Raw genomic sequence first — 19075 nt, forward strand, 5'->3', positions numbered from 1 at the left:
GAGATTAGTTTGGGTCGAACGTCGATTCAATTCTACGATGGGTCACCTCATTACTGTAGCAACGTGAGGTCTTAGCTCGAGTTATCGTTGGTTATATGCTGATTCGTACCCCAATAGTTGGTACGTTAACAACAGAGTGCACAACCCCAGCGACGTTGACGCTACGTGAAGTTCGCTCAATCAATGGGCATTAGACTTCCAGGTACTCAAACTCAACTCCTGAATACACATCCATTTTCAAATATTCCCAGGGCAACTTTGAACGTATACTGGCAAGCATAGTGATCGCGAAGAATCGAGGTGCCAGGCTGAGGGTAGGGCCAGAGTTGGAGATTCCGTAAGTAATCATGGTGATTGTCCGCCGCAGCTATCCGATAAACTTGAGCGTAGGGGATACGGTTGTCTAGACCACTTCCTCGAAGGTATCATCTACCACCCCGATCGATATTATAATGACAATTCATGATATCGTTAGGGGATACGGTCCTCCATTCGTGGGAAGTGCTCGCGAAACTCCTTTCGTCTGAAGAGGCTGTCGGCATTGTTTGCGATATTGGCATGTAAGTAAAATCTGTCTGTCCAGCTGTGACTATCCTTACACGAATTAGGCCTGTTGTCCATAAGAATGTGATATACAATTGCCGCATCATCATACATGATCGGAAGATTCTCTTAATTAGACCAAAAATGTGGTTAGCGAACGATGGTAACTATCGGGAAATGAGGTATTTTACACCTTGGATGAAACCCCGGCAGTGGGAGGATCACTATCTTCCGAGGATTATTCAAGCTGTTACTAAACAGGTACGACCTTGGTCTCAATTTCGTCTAGAAGTTCTCACATCTTTGTCAGGTCAAAGTTCCGTTTGGCGATGCAGTCATAAGCACTTCAGACACATGCATTGGAGTGGAACTATGCGAGGAATTATTCACGCCTGCAAGGTGTGTATTTCGTTTCTTGCTCAACAATGCTCTTCTGGTCTGACAATTCCATTAGCCCCCATATTCTAATGGGTCTGGATGGAGTTGAAATATTCACAAACTCGAGCGGAAGTCATCATGAACTTCGAAAGCTATATACTCGGGTGGAATTGATCAAGGAAGCCACGCTTAAAGTAAAACATTTCCATCTCATAATTCCACTGACCGTTAACTATATGGCCAGCTCGGCGGTGTTTATTTGTACGCGAATCAACAAGGGTGCGATGGGGACCGGCTCTACTACGATGGGTGTGCCATGATCGCAGTTAACGGTCGTATCGTTGCGCAGGGATCACAATTCTCTCTGAATGATGTAGAAGTCGTATCCGCTACGATTGACATTGAAGACGTCCGGGCGCACAGGTCAAAGGCAAGTAGAAGTATGCAAGCTGCTGGGGCCGAGAGATACCATCGGATTGAGACATCATTTGCCCTTAGTAGTGGCAAGTTCGAAATACCTGGGGACGATACATTAGCGTTAGTCGAGAGAAAAGATTTTGAAGTGCGCTACCATCGCCCAGAAGAAGAAATTGCGTGCGTTTCTTTATTGAATTTCCGTTTTATGCCTGATAGTTGTCTCAAGGCTGGGACCAGCCTGTTGGCTATGGGACTATCTAAGGCGTTCTCGAACCCAAGGCTACTTTCTTCCTCTCAGTGGGGGTATAGACAGCTGTGCAACAGCAGTGATTGTACATTCTATGTGCCGCCTCGTCGCGGAGGCATCTAACCGTGGCGGTGAGTGGGATTTACGCAGCATTTAACAAAAATCACCTTACGAGAGCGTTTCAGACAAGTCGGTTATCGCTGATGCGAGAAGAATGACTGGTGAACCGGAAGACTCCTCCTATATTCCTTCGGACCCTGTGGAATTTGCTGGTCGCATATTCCATAGCTGTTACATGGGTACAGAAAATTCAAGTCTTGAAACTCGTCAGAGAGCCAAAGATCTCGCACAAGCGATCGGAAGGTGAGGGAATCCTCCCTCCTCGTTAAGGACGTGTTCCCTAAGCGTGGCGCTTTAGTTATCATGTCGATCTGAATATGGACACAGTTGTCTCCGCCGTTCGCAATCTCTTTGCTATTGTGACCGGCAATCGCCCTCAGTTTCGTGTTCAAGGAGGCAGCGGTGCAGAGAATCTGGCACTTCAGAATATTCAAGCTCGCCTACGCATGGTCATTTCGTACATGTTTGCGCAACTTTTACCTTGGGTGCGAGGAAAGAACGGCGGACTTCTTGTGCTCGGTAGCGCCAACGTTGATGAGAGGTGAAGTTTACCATGTTTACTAAATCCCCTCAATCAAATACTGATCGAAGCTGCAGCTTACGAGGATACCTCACTAAATACGATTGCTCGTCAGGTAAGTCGATTGTTACATATTTAAAGCCTGCTGAAATGTTCGTCAGCGGACATCAACCCAATTGGCGGTATCAGTAAGACTGATCTGAAGAAGTTTATCGCATATGGGGTAAATGCCTTCAACATGCCCATCTTGGAAAGGTCTGTACAAGTTTTCTTAAAGGCGGTTGAAATTAAGCCATAGTAGCTTCCTTAATGCAGTGCCGACAGCTGAGCTGGAACCCATAACTGAAACATATGTCCAAAGTGACGAGGTGGGTGAACATCACATGTTACTCAGAGGCTTCTAAAATTTCACCTTTAGGCCGACATGGGTATGACTTATGACGAACTTTCGGTTTTCGGCCGCCTGCGTAAAGTTGAGAAATGTGGTCCGTACAGCATGTTCACAAAATTAGTGCTTGAATGGGGTTCGGTATTGTCGCCTGTCCAGGTATGTATATCTCCAAATAGGCAGATCCCAGGGTGACGCGGTGCAGATTGCAGAAAAAGTAAAATTATTCTTCTTTGAGCATGCGAGGAACAGGCACAAGATGACAACTTTGACGCCGGCTTATCATGCGGTTCGTCAATTTGCTATCGCCTTTCTCGCTGTGGTTGGCTAACATATTCATTGTGAAAAATAGGAATCATATAGCCCTGATGATAATCGTGAGTCAAGGGTAAGGTGACGAAAAGTTTGACCGCTTACCAAGTTCATCAGGATTCGATCTGCGTCCTTTCTTATATCCATCTCGCTTCCCTTGGCAGTTTAGGAAGATTGATGAAGTAGCGGCTGCATTGCCGGATAGGTCCCAGAAGACCGTTGACAGGAAAAAGACTGAGTGATACAGGGTAATTGGTGAAGAATGATAAATAACAAAATGTGAAATCTGATACTGTTACAAAATACATACAACGTAAGGAATTGCGGCGTGGCGAGATAGATAGATACAAAAAGTCCGATTAAGTCCGTAAGAAACGAGAAAAGGCGTTCTGTACAGCAACTTTCTTCATTATAGTAGGTTCCGGTGCTGCAGATGCGGAAATTAGGATACCCGAACGGTTCAAAGAGGGGATTACTCACGGTCCTGAATATTCTCATCTCTAACCTTCCTCTTAATACTCTCCATTACGTCGCTCACAGCCGCACGGTCAAAGTCACCACGAGATTTCATCAGACCCTCTACAAACCCAAGATTCGGCCCATGCACTCTAGCAAAAGACCAATACGACAAAAACACAATATCCTTGCTGGCCTCAAGCAACGCGAGAATCATTTCCAACACTTCCATGGTATCGTCTATCTCTTTTGCCGGTCTGAGCGTCACGAAGAAAGAACGAATTTCCGTCAAGTCGTCTCGGACGCGTTGAGCCGCTACAGGCATCTTGAGTTTTGGCGCGTTAGCGAGACCATTGAGGTAGGTGATGAGAAGGGTGTCGAGTAGATCTTCGACGAGGAGTTCGAGAAGTGATGGATTCAGGTATGTCTGATAGTCTCCCATATAATCTCGTATTGTTTCAACGATTTGCTGCATCGCCCCGTCATACCAAGGTTGAAGGAAAAGAGATTTGGTGGCGGGTTTAAGGTCATTGAAGATGATGTCTATCAGGGTTTGTGTGCATTTCTTGGCCACGTCAAGGTACCCGTCAATGGCATCATTTAGTCGTTCGTTGATAGGCACTCGGTATTTCTCGTGCACAAGGGATTCGAGTCGAGCTAGAAGGGCTTCTGCATAGTCTGCAGATTTAATTTGGTCGTTGGCAAGCGCGATGCAGTATTCGACCAAGCCGCCGGCAACCTCGTCAGGTTTCTCGCTCTGTTTCTTGAACTCTGCTTCGATAACTTTAACCCACCTATCCTGGAGGCCACGCATGACCCTGTTCGTTTCCCCGACAACACGCGCAAGTATGGTACCTTGACCACTCTCCGCCGCAAGATCCATCTGCTGGTTAACCATTTGAAAGAGAATGACCGCACCCTGTGTCTCATAGAGACCATCAGAGTTGACTTCCGGTGGGTTCTCACGTTTTGTAAATTCAGCGATTTCTGACTTCATAAGGTTGTTCGACCACTCGTCAAGCTTCTGAACGATGATATGAAGATAGTCCTCGATAAGATTTTGTTCTTTGCCATCCAAGAGTGGTGGATCGAGAAGCTCTGCAGGGATATTGAGATCCTTCATATTGTCTTTATGCTCTTTCAACCAGTCGAAGAGAGTGAGTAATAAACTGGCATCGTTTTTGACGGTTGCGATGCGCTTGACAACGGTATTGAGAGCTTTGTGGTATTCTCGTACGTAGTGAGAGTAGATGTCGTAGTCGGAAGGGAAGCAGGGGACAACGTCTTTTTCAATGCGGATGAGATCTTGATACATCCAAGTGATGTCACTCAAAAAGCCAACGGGATCTGGTTCATGACGTTGATATGCTTCCTGGAACTTTGTGTGGATAGACTCTCCGATGCGCTTTACGATTTTGGAGCGATAATGTTTGAGGACTCGAGCACTAGCTAGAAGAGACTTGAATTTGAGGGCGGCATCCAGCTTTGCAGCTTTCTTCACAAACCGCAGGGCAACTGCCTGTGACAAGAGTTGAGGACCAAAACATGCACCATATATGAGTGGTCTGCACCTTTTCATCCTCTCGACCTTCGGCCTCGGCAATTTTTACAAGCCGGACCACAACATCTGAATGACCTGCTCGGACTAGATTGAGGACATTGGCGGCAAGTTCAAGGATGTATTCATCAAAGGCGGTAATGACTGAATTGAGACGTTCGAACCACTTTTCAAGAGTGTCCTTAGAGCTTTGCTTTGCCTTTTTAGCTTGATGCATGGTCTGGTTGCGGAAGGTTTCGAGCTGCTTGAGTTGATAGTGAATGACGAGCAGATTAGGGGCAGGGCCGGTGATGTCTCTGCTGTCTGAGGCTAACATGCGTTCAATGTTGTCCAACTTGGAGGCCATTTCGAGAAGGTTGTTGACCATCTCCTCAGTTGCTTCGAAATTTCGATGGACGACGGATACCTGGAATTACTCTGATGAGTTGGGTATGGGGTGTGAGGATGCAGTCGATACTGACCCGGCCAATCTGGTCGAATGTTGGAACACGAATGTGGGGGTCATCGCAGGCCTTTTCGATGGCAAGCATTTCGTCTTTGACGACCTGGACATTGTCACGAGTGCCTAGGAGCTTCCGAAGGCCCTCGCGGGTGGCCTGGAGCTGTTCCTTGACGCCGTTCTTGAGGCGGGCATCGATGGAGGCCTTTTCTTTTTCAAATTTTTTTCTAAAGGCGGAGATTTTGACGAGGTCGTCTGGAGCCTGGAGGTACTCGCCAATGGCCTGGGCTGGGGACACGGCAGACGACATGAGCGGCTGGTGTCACGTGCCATCCATGCTCCTTCTCTCTCGCGTCTCCGTCGCTGCCTCTGCCCACATACGAAAGTACGCGACAGAGAGCTGCGATGTCCTCATCGTCGGCGGCGGTCCAGTTGGCCTCGCGCTCGCATCTGCACTCAGTCCGTCTTGATCCAAAGTCACTTTCTCGAGCGCTGACCAGCTCCTAGGCTCTTCCCCTGTGGTGAGGCAGAAATTGCGTGTCGCATTGGTCGAAGCCGGTGACCTGGATAAAGTCCGCAACTGGCATTCGGCCCCCGACCAGTATTCCAACCGCGTCAGCTCTCTCACCAATGCTTCCTGTACCTTTTTGCAAAGTCGGTACCGTTCTTCAGTCCTACTTGGACCCATGAGAATCATATAGCATCCTTATAGACAAAGGAGCCTGGAAGTTTGTCCAACACGAGCGAACCTGCCCAATCGAGCAGATGGAAGTTTGGGATGGCATTTCCGATGCCCGTATAAATTTCAACGCTGCAGAAATGAGATCAACGTCGCAACTCGAGGGTATGTCGCGCCTTACAGAAAATCTCAATCTCCAACGAGGCCTACTTCAATCTCTCGACGAAATCCCCAGTCTCGATCTCATCCATAAAACCAAGGTCACCTCTATCTCGCGCGAAGCCGAAGGGCATGGAGCCTGGCCAGTCGTCGAACTCGATAACGGCCGACGTCTGAGAACTAGACTATTGGTAACTAGCTTTACTTCCTTTTGCCAGTGATGATGTCCTCAAATTTGATGCACTAGGTCGGGGCAGATGGTTTCAATTCACCTGTTCGAACTTATGCACAAATACCCTCTTTTGGCTGGTCTTATGATACGCAAGGTATTGTGGCCACGCTCGTGCACCAACCCAGGACGGCTTACGAGGGTCCCAACACTACCGCCTATCAGCGCTTCCTTCCCACTGGTCCCATTGCTTTTCTCCCATTATCCCGAACTGTCTCTTCCCTTGTATGGTCCACTAGACCGCACATTGCACGGGTTTTGCAGGCCAGCGATTCATCCGTGCTAGCATGTATGATCAACGCGGCCTTCCGCTTACCTCAACTGTCTCTTCAATACTTGTACAATCGCATATCCGAAGCCCAAGCAGCAGGCACCCCGCTTACAGCTCAACAAGTACAGGAGGAGATCCTCTGGCGAGAAAAAAGTCATGGCATTGACCATCACTCAGCTCTGTCCACTTCCTCTGCCATGCGCTCGGATTCTGCTGCTAAAATTCCTCCCACCGATTCACACCTTTTACCGCCGTTGGTAACGTCTATTCAAACAGGATCAATCGCGTCCTTCCCCATCCGTTTCAATCATACGGAATCTTATCTTGGCGAGGGCCCTGGCGCCAGGACGGTCTTGGTAGGCGATGCAGCCCATACAACGCACCCTCTTGCAGGACAGGGTCTCAACTTGGGCCTTGGCGACGTTGAGTGCCTTGCAAACTGTATTGAAAATGCAGTCCTCTCAGGGAGTGATGTTGGTGGGTGACACTCCTAAAAATTCGACTAGATGCATCTGCTAAATGTTCTACCTTCAGGTTCTCACACAGCCTTGCAACCATATGCGCGGGAACGATATCTTGTCAACCATACGATTCTCGCAGCAGTGGACAAGTTACACAAGTTGTACACCACCGAGTTTGAACCTGTAGTATGGGCTCGGTCAACTGGACTAGAGATCGTGAATGAGCTAGATTCTTTGAAAGCCGCGATAATGATGACGGCGGGTGCTGATAGTCAAAGATCTGGCATGGCAGCTGGTTGGGATGTAATGTCGAACGGACTTCAGACTGTGGAAAGTGTTGCTCGACTTGCACGGACCATTGGAGGGGGGATGGGTGGTATCCTGGGAGCTGGCGCACACGCTTTGACGAAGAAAATCTCAGAGTACCGGAAAGTATAATTGCTCGGGTATGTTGATTACAGGAGCTACAGCGGAGAGGGTATGATAACGTAGGCGTCGATCGTACTTGATAGGTGCAAGTTGTGAGGGGTCCGCCCCCGAGTCCCAGGCCAAATTTGTGGCGTGGAATAATCATTGGAAGTCCTATCTGTTCCTGTCCATCTCGTCATACACGATTGTGGGGAAATTCTATTGTTGAGGGCCATATTCAAATTCGACAATCCTATCAAGGAACTCATTCGAAATCATTCACTGGGACGGTCCGGAAATATGTCTAATTCAAAGTCCTCCAGCAGATCTTTTCAGAGCCCTTCAACGACCTTTCGAAGGCCACCTAGAATGTGGATGCCTCTGCAACTATATCAGATAATTTTTTAGGACTCCACTCGACTAAGCATCAAGTCCCTGAACGTCGGTGTTATTACATGTCCTGCGACGTGGGACAGCTTGGACATTTCACGCACGTTTGCAAACCCAAAAAAAACATTGCTTGCCATCCTTCTAGCTGCCAGACTAACCCGTCCGGCTTTACCTCTCACGTAACGATTGGGCCATTTCTGTTACCCGGTTACTAAACACGTGAGAAATTATCTCCTAAAGTAAAATGGATAGCAGCTCTTCACACATACTCATATGGGTTTATGGCCTAATTTGGTATGTCATATTATTGAGATTTGATCGCATCATCTCGGCAGTCAATTCAGTCGTCGATTGAAAAAATTGAGAATTGAGAATTGAGAATTCAAACAGCGTCATCGCTTAACGCATTCGGGTTCGGTGAGGTTCCCAATGTGACTCGGTCATTACTAAAGTTGCCGGGTTAAGAGGCGTTAACTTTGAGTTGAATTACCATCTGATTACCATCGTCGTTCAGAAGATGCGAACTCCCCTTGGAAAATTGTGCATGTATAGCACATTCCGATTTTCACTGAAAAACAGGGAATCCCTGCCCGCGTGAAATCACAGTCTCGAACACTACATTCTTATGATCAACGATTGTTTGCTGGACTCCACTGACTAGTATCCCACTGACATGCGAGACCGTCGCACATCGGGTTCCTAATATCGTTGGCCAAAGAGGGTCGCAACCGATACCCACTGATCACATAATTCATTGCTCCCCAGCGGGGATCGGAACTATGGTGTAAATTTTTGATTGAATTGCCATCCTCTTTCAGTACGAGCATCTTTAACTCTTCTTGGACAAGCGCGCCTATTAGCCCGTAAGGAAATATATAACTGAGTCGTTATCCCTGGCTTGAAGATCCAATTGACACCAGGTTGACGCTTTGAGTCAGGTCCGCCGTAGAAATCGGTATCCCTCTTCTCCATCAAGCATCCCGCTGCTTCTCTCTTTCCTCTCCTACATTCTTCCATTGCATCCTCCCGCTTACGAGCTCTGCACCAATCAGGTGCAAGCTTCGCTATGGGAGCCGATCATTTGGAGTAGTAAACACATTTAGTCATATACTGCGGAATGTGTTCGAGTGTTGCCTAATAAATCCGCATGAAAATTGAAATCTAGCCTGAGAGAGAAAAAAAAAACTGTAAGTGAGGGATCGGAATCGGTATTCATGGCCAAGTCCTTATATCGAGTGAACAAAGGAGGAAGTTGTGTTTGTACAGGGTTGGGTCACCAGCACCCCCCCCCCCCGCCCCTGTTGAAAACCACGGGTAAGCAACTGATGTATAGGTATGTACGTAAGAATGTAGTAGGCCTGTAAGGGACCTACACGGAACAACTTTCCATAAGTAGAATTGTGGCGTAGGAGAGAATGCGTTACCTGTCATTGTCCAAAGTGATAACAAACTGGTGGAGGGACCTTCAAAGCTTTGACACAAGCTTTAAGTCTTGAGCTTGCTATATTTGAGTATGGTGATAATGCATGTAGGTTATGCCAAATGTCAAAAAGAATACGGTTCAGAAGGCTTTCTGCCTCCACTCAAACATATTCAATGATTGACGCCCGAAATGAGGCGTGTGTTAGGGACGTTGCAACATATATTTACTCCATTTGAGTTTTGGTTTCGGGGTCTGACACCATATTCAGCTTACAATGAAGACAATAGACCGACTGAGTCTCCATAGAAGCCGTACTAATGACATGTACTGCAAGGGTCTACCAGGGCGTGGAGTTTTGAGAAGTCGCCATCTTGGGTTAAAATGGCGAGAGTCGTCGCTTTGACTTTATTGGTGCATACTCGCCGGTTATGAGCCGGTTATCCACTTAGTATGAAAGCTGATTGACGTTGAGGCTGAAACACGATAAATTTGTTCCTGATGTCCAACCGAGGAGCGTCCCTAGATCCCAATTGGACAATTGCACATCTGAGCCAGTTTTGACCCCCCGCATGTTCGGAAAAAAAAAGATCCATGCTCAGGAAATGTATACGGACCGGGTGGCCGAAGTCTAAAGATGGAAATTTCACTGAAGGTTCGCTTTTGTACACCCCCAAGGTATGCATATATGAGCGCTTGAGCCTTTAAAAAGTTCGCATGTTCCGGAAACATACACGGTGTCAGAGAATATACTTCAATGTACGGTTTTCGTCATAACTTACATCACTAGGCTGCTTTGGATTAAAGAAAAGAAGCCTATTGGATAACGGCCACGAACGAGGTGGTGATGATCAGTGGTTGGGGTCGCAATGATAAATTAGTAATGGCGTATTTACGCGATGATCACCACGGCGCCGCTTAACGATATAAAATGAATGATTTGGCAATGATTCAGGCTTTTCGTTACTGTACCCCTGTAGCGATCGCAAAAGCTCCGCTTTGAGCGCATCGAAAACAAATCCTAGTTGGACTGTGGGCGCCACGGGTTGAATGAAAAGTGTAATGAATGACACGTTTCAAGTTGGGTTAAGCGGCTTCAGGTTGGGTGGGAACCCGTACTTGTGTCAGGTGAGAGAGCTGTTAGATAAGTTTGGCCTTGTAAGCCACAACACCACGATTTGATGCCGCAAACCGCATGGTTAGAAAGGAAAACTACAGATTGCAATTCTCAGAATTGTGAGGGTTTCCCTCATCACCGTAGTATGCAATATGTTATTCAGGCCTTTCCAGGAACCTCTCCGAGACAAATGTCTTCGAACTAACAACCAATTTGACATTCGATCGGAGCCAATTTCTTTATCCGTAGTGGATATGTACTCCGTAGTAGTGCTCCATTGGGTTCAATTTGGAATCTGTACCCTGATACCCTTGGTCAATGGTACTAGAACAGGCGGGCACTAACTCGTATCAAATTGGACAACCGGGGAACGTGAATTTCCAAGGAGACACAGGAGCGATGCTTAGAGTGGAATCCGAGCAGGTCGTGCCAAGCAGCAGGTTTCAGATCGAGATCTGGGGTGATCGGGGTCCTTTGGCGCAGATATATAGACGGGTGCTGGACTGGTTTTTGTCGGTGCTGCCATGTTTCGCGCCCACTCGCCGTACTCGCCTTTCTTCACCTCGGGCCTCTTCTCAGAGTCTCTTTCCTCACACGACGACCAGTCTGCTATCTACCTCGACGTCGTCTTCAGCGATGACGAGCACTATCGCTCCTTTCTCTCGCTCGACCTCGCGGAGTCTCTCTCGATGTGCTCCTACAGTGTCAGGCGCACTCTTCCCCGCCATAAATTCCAGTGAGTTTCTCTTTGTTTCTATGTTGACGGCCCGGCCTGAGACGACGCCACAGCATCTCAAAGTCGTCTTCCCGCGACTCTCTCCGGTCCATGCCCTCTCCCAAGCCAGTCCCTTCTACCACTCTGCCCCCGCCTCCATGCAAATCTACTCGGATTGCCTCGGCTCCTCGCCTTCCATCTCTCCCCCCTCTACCCTCTCTCGAGCTGGATCTCTCCCCTCGCAAGTCTACATCGTCACTAAAGCGGCCATCCACTCGTCATATTGCCACAAGACAACCGTCTATCGCTTCTACTCGTACTCGCCTCCGCAACCGAGCCGCTGCCCTAGCCCTACTTGAAGGCCGTCAGGGGCCTCAAGTTCCATCACTCCCTCGTCCCTCCCGACAGCTCAAAAACTTCATGAGCATGAGTGACGACGAGGATGATGATGAATCCGATATTCTTCCCTTGTCGGACCCCGAAGACGATGCCATGGACAGCTTCGATCCTTCATATGAACCAGAGGACATCGTTCTTCCTGTTCTACCTCCCCGCTCCTCACAGTTATCCGGTGCGGTACGCAGCAAACACAGCAAACATGGAGGACGCAAAGTTTCCCGGCGTAGGACTCAGCACAAGTCGGAAAAGGCTCTTGAATGGTTCCCTCTCAAGAGCTTCATCGATTTTTGTAATGAAAATGATGACGACACTGCAAGCACCAACTGGAATTGGAGGAGTTTTATTGAGTTTGCCAACGTCTCTTAATTTGTTTCGCTTTGGACTTTTTTTTTATCATCTGCATTATCCTCACTCCTCGAATTCGTTGTGCGGCATTGACATTCTACGCATATATTATTATAATTTTTGTTCTCCCCACTTCTCTCGTTTAATTTTCGTGCATTATGTACTCTACCTTGCATCTACATCTATGAACTACCCCCTGAAGATATGTACGTCTAGTTTTAAATCGTCGCAAGCAGTAAGCTAATAAAATGTGGCGTGCTCTGGCTCGGCTGAATAATAATAATTTAATGATAACTTGTTGCGGATTACCGGCGGCCTCGTGTCAGCATCGTGTCATTCCAGTGTTGCCATGGAGACCTCGCCTATGCTATTGTATACTTAATATTGACCATGTCAAGTTTGGCATTCCGCGAGTCATTGTCCTCCGACCCTTACACTGATGTCGCTTAGGAAAGGGTTGATAATGATTTTTATGATAGTGAGAGACTATCTGGACTGAGGGCAGCTGCAAAATTCAAAGCGAAATGTATGCATGTTCAATTCGTTAAAGGGCCAAATTTCTCACCGAAAGACGTTCAATTGAACCGACTCGGAAGATTTCACCCGAAACATCAGCATCAGCATCAGCGCTATCACACTTTCAAGAAGTCGAGAATTTGTTGCAACTACATGTCACAATTAAAAAAAAAAACAGTTGTCTTCCTTTTCACACCTGACATGAGTAAATTTGTAAAAATGGGGGCGCTCTCTCTAGCGGTCTATTCGGCCATGCTGTACTTCAGAAAAAATTTGTATCCCTCGTTTCCAAGTTTCAAACGTGTTGCACTCGTGTTTCTTGGGCGCCGGAATTGACATTACGTGAACACCTATACAAATGTACTCATCATCATATGATTTGAGTCCGAAAATACGGAGGGCGCTTTTCTCGGAAAGAAACTGCCGGTCGAATTTTTTGTGTAAACCGATGTTGGCGGACAAGTGTAGTGGTTTGGAGAAAGAAAGGTTATTTGGAGAGTGTCAAAGATCCCGACGCACTCGTTGACGTGATGGAAAGATGATAGACAGATAGACTGGCAGTTGACATCACACACAACTTGTGGGGTCTGTGTTTTCTTTCTTTCGATCCTAATATAAAGTACTTCTCGAATACCACTTGAGCGTGAAACTTTGAGAGAGTGTGCATAGAGGTAAGATATAGGACCTGGGGTAATTTACAATGATACCGCGGCCATCGTCTCCTCGGTCATTACGATCAGCGCTTAACCAGAAAACGTTAAGGAGGTACATGCTTATTCTTGACTCTTCGGACCGAAAGTTGAATTTCATGCCTCGGTCTCAAATTTAGCAACCCGAAGTGTAAACAGTTCCATGCGAAGCCTTCACAATCCTAAATCAGGTGTGAATAGACCTCGTTCCCGTAGGCTATACAAATCAGCAGATAATCTTTGTCGAATTCGGGGTCTCCAACTTTGAAGTTACCAAACAATGTGTTGGCTTTGAGCTTGGCGCCCATCGTTAGATTATCAGTTCGTAGTCAATTCGGGATTTTGATTCTGCGATACTGCCTCAGTCGCTATTCTGAGGCACTCGATCGACATTCGAACGTTCATCAAGAGACATACTTGATGTCGCGGTTACTTTGGTAAAATCGCGCCGGCGTGTTCCTCGACGCTCTTGATGATGATAGACCTAAGGATAGAAATGATGGATAGGTTGCAGCAAGAAAATTCCATGCATCGGCGACATCCTACGCCGACCGACAGAGGAGGCCGCGGCGGCCCACGCAGGTATATCGGCTCTTACTTAGCAGAGCCGCTTGCCTTGGATCGTTCATTTTCAGTTAATTGGAACCGCCAGGCCAATCACAACTTTGTTGACCATGGAAATATATGGGTTTGGTGGTTACTGATAACGGATGACAGTTATATTGCATCAAATCATATTGTTGGGAAGTCACCATCGTAGTATTGTAAGTATGCAAAAAGGGATACACATATGTGTCCGATTATCGGAGTTTATCAAATACACTGGATTTCGTCTTCGTCTTGGTATGGTTGCTCTGTATTTGACCGGTATTCCGAGGCAGTGATTGTTGGTGCTGAGCTGACACAGGAGATAGCGGTGACTCGGGAAAAGATGGTTTGTTCAAGACACCTCCACGGCTAAAAGTAGGAGCTAGAGATTGCGAAGGGAGAGAATAGCGTGAGGCCCGATGAGGACGATGAGGGTTTGCTGAGGAGAAAAAAAAATCGGCGGCTTACTTGATGGACTGGGTGAATGAGATCGCTGGGGTAATGGCGATGGCACGCGCGGCAAGACTTTTAATTGGAAGTTAGTAACACCGAGAGAAACCATAGAGGTATTTACCGGTCCTGCCGTCCTTCTTGCCTTTGTCTCCAGGTTGAACTTTTGGTTGGAGCTCAGGCATTGGTATCTTGCTGAGATGGATGGTTAGGCTGTTGGGCGGTACGTATGCCTGCTTATGCTTATCATCATCATCCAGTTTAATTCGACGAGGACCCTTTTTCGTCGGTCGAGTGTCGTAAAGGACGTATTGATGTAACTCTTCTTCTTCAGATAGTCCTGGGAGTCCTTTTCACGAAAGCATATCATCGAAGGTACACCGTACTTACCTGCCTTGTGGCGTATTCGCTTCGCTTCTTCTACCACCTGCAGAACCTTGGAAACATAAACGTTTTCAGCAGACTTGACTGTGATAAAAAGCATGGCGTCATCCTAAGAAGATGATATTCACTCAGGAGAAGTGCCGCACGATGATAGGACATACATACGCTCAACAAGTTGGAACAATATTGCGCATAATGCTCAACAGATCCTTCATCCTCAACGGTCACCTCGTTGTATTCGCCCCTGATAGCCTGTAGCTCAGCAATCCTATCCATGCCCGTCTTGGGAGCAGGTTTAGGAGGTGGCAGAGGACGGGCCTCTAAAACTGTAGCTGGAGGCTTGACGTTGCTGGGCGACGACACAGCCCTCGAATTACTGGATGGAGGGGGCGGTGGCATAGCGGATTGCTCGTTCGCGTCCGAGAAGGTAAGAAGTGCGGTTAGGATAACCAGTTCAAGTCCTTTTCGGTCATCAACATCAAACCTGAAGTATAGTAGAAGGGGAAAGGTCTTCGTTCCGCTCTAACAGGTATCTGTAGAATAGAACATACCTATTTAGATTATAATCCAAAATCTGGACAGTGGTATTCTTGAGTCGACTATTGGCTTCCTTTGATACAGCAACGAGCACAGGAGGGTCTGGTTTCCGCAGCATGAAGCACTCTTCGCGCTTCCATTCGAATTCATGCCTGGCGAGGATGAGCGTGAGTGGCTCAGTAGATCAACCTAAGATTAGACCCGCACTCTTCCCATTTGAAACCCCATCGGAATGATATTGTACCTGTATATCTGAGCTCGAGTGTATGAGTGGGGTTTTTAAGCTCAAGGATCTTCGTCTTGCTCGAAACGGATGGACTTGTCGCAGTGATTAGGAGAGATTCGGATAGGGGATCTATATGTTTTTAAGATACTCTCCTAGGACAGTATGCTTCGCGAACCATACCATATATTTCAATCTTATACTCTGAACTCGCTGTTCTTTGCTTACGATAGTGAATATTTCCGGAGGAGTCGACAAGATCAATGACGTTCGGATACTGCTTGTGCGGTGTGAGATGGAGGGTGAAAAGATTCTGGTCTAAACTCATGTCTGGTGGTCCGGGGGAGAAAGCTGGTAGCTGCGGACACAGCTAAGTTATCATTATTAGCACTTTAGATGCCGTGAGAAAAAACATTCATTCGTTTCATGTCTTCCCCGTCCAACAAGAACGAGCTGCCTTCACCAGAAGAAAACAGCAAGCCCCACCGCGAACAATCCTCAGTACGCGCCTACTTACCATATTCTCAGCTTCTGTCCGACGCGACCGTTAGGGCAAACATGTAGTGTCCAAGTTCATCGAGTGGGTCCTTCACCCGGCGTTGAAGAGCGTTACAGAAGCTGACTGAGAATCAAGTCCTTGTCATGAAGCATCAAAGGCCTCCATGGACTGTCTCAACAAGAATAACTATAACAGAGACTCCTGTTTGGATTACTTTCAGGCGTATAGGGATTGCAAGAAGGCATGGGTGAGTACAACAGATTAGCACTTTCGGTATCAGCCTATGACTGACATAAAATGACTATTGACCGCAGCTTCAGCAGAGAAGAGAAGATCGTCGTGCTGGTCGGCCAACCAGTTGAAATATGGTGATTTCATGATGTTCGCTCTTGCAGATGCTCGAGTTAGTAACAACAGAGTGGAACGAACACTAATGTGAAATGATTTAATAATTAACCGTATCAAGGACAGAGACCAGGGTGTTGCTTTCAGTATTTTCATGGGAAAATCGAGAATTCATGGTCAATTCATTTGCGGGTGTTCCTACTACTTAAGTTGAATTGGTTCAATCGTGTTGAATGTTCCCAAGAAATAATCCATACTCATAATTGCTCATTCTTTATCATTATTTTAGTTTAAGGCTCTCTTTTCGTCATCGTTAGACAAGGCACCGGGCCCAAATCCACGATCAGCGCCAAGAGCTTCATCCAGAGTCTTCATCATAGCCAGGACCTTCTCCTCTTCCCAGCGTTGCCCAACAACTTGGACTGAGAGGGGCATACCCTCAATCTCTTCCGGGTTGTACAAAGCTCCCTCACCCTTGAAAAGTCCACCTTCTAATACCTTTGATCCGTGTCCCGGCTCATTCCACCACTCTTCAGTCAGTTGGTCTTTCTTGGCATCGACACGGCCTACAGGAAGGACACCGACTGGATGGTCGATAAGATTATAATATATAGTGGCCACTGCTATGGCAATGAAATTATTGCACCCTCTACAGGTCTGCAATCAGTTCAACCGCAAGATGGAAGGTGACGATACCGCACGTACCCGTGGGGTAGCTGTGGAATTGCTTGTACAGGTGCAAGAATACCGTCAATGTTATACTTCTCCCAGACCTGTAGGCGTTGAATTTAATTACCCGTTCCATATAATTGCAAATATGAAAACATACATCTTTATAAAACGTGCGAGTGAAGTCATCTTTGCGAATATTCAACGCATAGATTTCGTCAGCCCGCTTTGGATACACAGACCTCACTGCACTTGCGAAAATGGGGTCCCCAATGACATGCTCTATAAACCAGGCCGCGAGTCCTCGAATGAAACCTACCACGAAGCTTCTTAACAAAGCAATTATTGAACACCAGTTTCAGACGTACCAGGTAAATTAGGCGTGATTTTGACGAGACGGAGTGCTGGTTCCTATAATTGCTGAGGTTATCTTCGACTCGGGGTTGCGTACTAAGAATTTGACATACCATAGGGTCAGGACCGAGATGGCTGAGAATCGTGCGGTAGGCGTCGGCCGAGGTAAGTCCTGCAAAGATACGAAAAGATTCTAGGACTAGAAAGTCGACTGTAATTGAGTGCCCGTAGAAAGTGGGCAAAGGATTAATCATACCACTCGGAATCTCGATTTCAATACATTCATGTCCTTGCCTTCGCAACGCTTCAATAGATTCTAGCACAGCCCGCCTACACGCAGGGGAAGTTTTCACGCAATCATCTTCGGGACACCTGTTAGTTCTACACCAAATCAAAACCTTGCCCCATACCTGAAGTATAGTAGCCAAATCTGAGCTTTTTCGGCAAAGTCACCTCACGAAAGGGAATGGGTGCTACATCATGTTTCCTCCCTTGAACGCCAAAAATCGCACGTGAAACAAGTTCAAGGTCTTGGACCGATCTAGAAGATATGATATATGCCATAACTCAATATCAGAATTGAGGATTACTTACCGTGCCATGGGACCTGGGCAGCTTTTGACGCTTTCGAAACCAGGATTTGGGCCTAAAAGCAGACACAATATAAGAGATCATTCTGCGTGAAAAAAAAAGGAACACACTTTTGGCACCCCCTGGCGAAATCCTTTGGGTGCCCGGTTTCAAAGTATACAAACCGCAATACGCGGCTGGTATACGCAAACTGCCACCAACATCCGTACCGATCCCGAGTGCAGAACCATCCATAGCGATGATAGCACCTTCCCCACCTGAACTTCCGCCACATGTATATTTGTTATTGTACGGGTTGGTCGAGCGACCCCAAAGGGGGTTTGAGCATTCGAACGCGAACATGGTTTGTGGTACGTTCGTCTTGACAAAGGGTAACGCTCCAGCATTGAGGAGAGTGTCGACTACCTATTGGCTCATTAGCCATGTCTAAAGATAAGTGTAGTCGGACACACTAACATCAGCATTGGTCTTTGCGGGGTCCATCGTCCAGCGAGTGAATCCCGTGGAGGAATCAAATCCGGTGAAATCATCTATTCGTCATCCGTAAGTCAAGACTGAGAGTAATTTCAATGATTAGTCGCTCACATTGGTCTTTCAAGCTCATCTAACAACGTGCACGAGGTTAGGTGGTATAAAGAAAAAGAGTAGAACGTCATACAGGTATTCCGTGAAGTGGACCCTTGAGATTCCCCGTAGCCGCGAATTCAGTATCAAGTGTCCTTGCGCGCTCTCTCGCCACATCAAACATAACTATTTCATTCACGTCTGATCAATATTTGCCATTCAAGAGATTAAACAGACGCGCATGCCTTCAGTCAAACAATTGGTCTGGTCGTGTGCCACCTTCGCCTGTGCAATATACGCCTCGAGAACCTGCGAGGCAGTCCATTCGCCCTTTTTAATACGAGAAACTATCTCAGTTGCTAAAAACGCAATTACAAGTTCAACAATCCCGCCAACCGGTGAGCATAAATGAATTCGCTACTGACCTGTCGCGTGAAGAAAGAGACGAAGTTCATTCGTCACTTGTGGCGCACTTTCTAAAGCACGAACACGTTGGTCGCGTTTCTGCGAAACAACAGTAAGATACGAGGATCCAAAGGGCCACATAAGTAGTTAGAGAGATGGGTGTAAGGATGAAAGTCCAGTTTTATCTGAGCGTGGGGGCTGTGCCACAAACTCACTACAACTTAGGAGGAGGGCCAGGTGACCTTTTGTTGTTAGATCGTTACAATAGAGAGATGCAAGTGGTGATGTAG

At 47.0% G+C, this 19075-nt stretch overlaps 8 protein-coding genes across 8 annotated transcripts; 5 read left to right on the forward strand and 3 right to left on the reverse strand.

Moving 5' to 3' along the window:
- Positions 1–37: 37 nt before the first annotated feature.
- On the forward strand, positions 38–3167 carry AGABI2DRAFT_71173 (hypothetical protein; the record flags this gene model as incomplete). The annotated part of the gene is made up of 19 exons (XM_006461936.1): positions 38–63; positions 172–202; positions 252–337; positions 391–422; positions 476–560; positions 609–804; positions 854–942; positions 998–1115; positions 1166–1515; positions 1565–1716; positions 1771–1948; positions 2004–2246; positions 2303–2340; positions 2387–2480; positions 2527–2593; positions 2644–2772; positions 2819–2902; positions 2966–2990; positions 3043–3167. The coding sequence occupies 19 exons, from the start codon at positions 38–40 to the stop codon at positions 3165–3167; spliced, it is 2148 nt and encodes a 715-aa protein (XP_006461999.1).
- Positions 3168–3284: 117 nt separating this feature from the next.
- AGABI2DRAFT_206133 (hypothetical protein) lies at positions 3285–5688 on the reverse strand (the record flags this gene model as incomplete). Its single annotated transcript, XM_006461937.1, has 4 exons — positions 3285–3352; positions 3406–4900; positions 4953–5345; positions 5401–5688. The coding sequence occupies 4 exons, from the start codon at positions 5686–5688 to the stop codon at positions 3285–3287; spliced, it is 2244 nt and encodes a 747-aa protein (XP_006462000.1).
- Positions 5689–5724: 36 nt separating this feature from the next.
- Positions 5725–6145, forward strand: AGABI2DRAFT_223133 (hypothetical protein; the record flags this gene model as incomplete). The annotated part of the gene is made up of 3 exons (XM_006461938.1): positions 5725–5837; positions 5886–6032; positions 6116–6145. Coding segments are annotated over 3 exons (289 nt in total), but the record flags the coding sequence as incomplete, so codon positions are not given.
- AGABI2DRAFT_151612 (hypothetical protein) lies at positions 6144–7615 on the forward strand (the record flags this gene model as incomplete). Its single annotated transcript, XM_006461939.1, has 3 exons — positions 6144–6407; positions 6464–7193; positions 7251–7615. 3 exons carry the CDS (start codon positions 6144–6146, stop codon positions 7613–7615), a joined length of 1359 nt encoding a protein of 452 aa, XP_006462002.1.
- Positions 7616–11032: 3417 nt separating this feature from the next.
- Positions 11033–12274, forward strand: AGABI2DRAFT_186088 (hypothetical protein). The gene is made up of 2 exons (XM_006461940.1): positions 11033–11248; positions 11302–12274. The coding sequence occupies exons 1-2, from the start codon at positions 11037–11039 to the stop codon at positions 11990–11992; spliced, it is 903 nt and encodes a 300-aa protein (XP_006462003.1). The 5' UTR covers positions 11033–11036; the 3' UTR covers positions 11993–12274.
- Positions 12275–14303: 2029 nt separating this feature from the next.
- AGABI2DRAFT_70613 (hypothetical protein) lies at positions 14304–15686 on the reverse strand (the record flags this gene model as incomplete). Its single annotated transcript, XM_006461941.1, has 6 exons — positions 14304–14554; positions 14605–14707; positions 14764–15082; positions 15150–15287; positions 15325–15490; positions 15542–15686. The coding sequence occupies 6 exons, from the start codon at positions 15684–15686 to the stop codon at positions 14304–14306; spliced, it is 1122 nt and encodes a 373-aa protein (XP_006462004.1).
- A 90-nt stretch (positions 15687–15776) lies between these two features.
- Positions 15777–16327, forward strand: AGABI2DRAFT_206142 (hypothetical protein). The gene is made up of 4 exons (XM_006461942.1): positions 15777–15859; positions 15910–15938; positions 15993–16104; positions 16172–16327. The coding sequence occupies exons 1-4, from the start codon at positions 15785–15787 to the stop codon at positions 16217–16219; spliced, it is 264 nt and encodes an 87-aa protein (XP_006462005.1). The 5' UTR covers positions 15777–15784; the 3' UTR covers positions 16220–16327.
- A 158-nt stretch (positions 16328–16485) lies between these two features.
- On the reverse strand, positions 16486–18939 carry AGABI2DRAFT_193347 (hypothetical protein). The gene is made up of 14 exons (XM_006461943.1): positions 18806–18939; positions 18626–18739; positions 18475–18566; positions 18402–18420; positions 18273–18346; positions 17927–18221; positions 17820–17871; positions 17636–17766; positions 17482–17586; positions 17339–17424; positions 17240–17282; positions 17032–17186; positions 16908–16975; positions 16486–16851 (listed from the first exon to the last, which is right to left on the reverse strand). The coding sequence occupies exons 1-14, from the start codon at positions 18924–18926 to the stop codon at positions 16488–16490; spliced, it is 1719 nt and encodes a 572-aa protein (XP_006462006.1). The 5' UTR covers positions 18927–18939; the 3' UTR covers positions 16486–16487.
- Between the last annotated feature and the right edge of the window lie 136 nt (positions 18940–19075).

Source organism: Agaricus bisporus (genome assembly GCF_000300575.1).
Source record: "Agaricus bisporus var. bisporus H97 unplaced genomic scaffold AGABI2scaffold_6, whole genome shotgun sequence".
Lineage (NCBI taxonomy): Eukaryota > Fungi > Basidiomycota > Agaricomycetes > Agaricales > Agaricaceae > Agaricus > Agaricus bisporus.

Bases quoted from the DNA above. Each gene is read 5' to 3' on its own strand.
- AGABI2DRAFT_186088 (XM_006461940.1), top strand. From the start codon at position 11,037: ATGTTTCGCGCCCACTCGCCGTACTCGCCTTTCTTCACCTCGGGCCTC. The intron at 11,249-11,301 runs GTGAGTTTCTCT...ACGACGCCACAG, and splicing joins CTTCCCCGCCATAAATTCCA to CATCTCAAAGTCGTCTTCCC.
- AGABI2DRAFT_206142 (XM_006461942.1), top strand. From the start codon at position 15,785: ATGTCTTCCCCGTCCAACAAGAACGAGCTGCCTTCACCAGAAGAAAAC. The intron at 15,860-15,909 runs GTACGCGCCTAC...CGCGACCGTTAG, and splicing joins CCCACCGCGAACAATCCTCA to GGCAAACATGTAGTGTCCAA. The intron at 15,939-15,992 runs GTGGGTCCTTCA...CTGAGAATCAAG, and splicing joins GTAGTGTCCAAGTTCATCGA to TCCTTGTCATGAAGCATCAA.
- AGABI2DRAFT_193347 (XM_006461943.1), bottom strand. From the start codon at position 18,926: ATGTGGCCCTTTGGATCCTCGTATCTTACTGTTGTTTCGCAGAAACGC. The intron at 18,567-18,625 runs GCATGCGCGTCT...TGAATGAAATAG, and splicing joins GACCAATTGTTTGACTGAAG to TTATGTTTGATGTGGCGAGA. The intron at 17,767-17,819 runs GTAAGTAATCCT...CATATCTTCTAG, and splicing joins TGCCCAGGTCCCATGGCACG to ATCGGTCCAAGACCTTGAAC.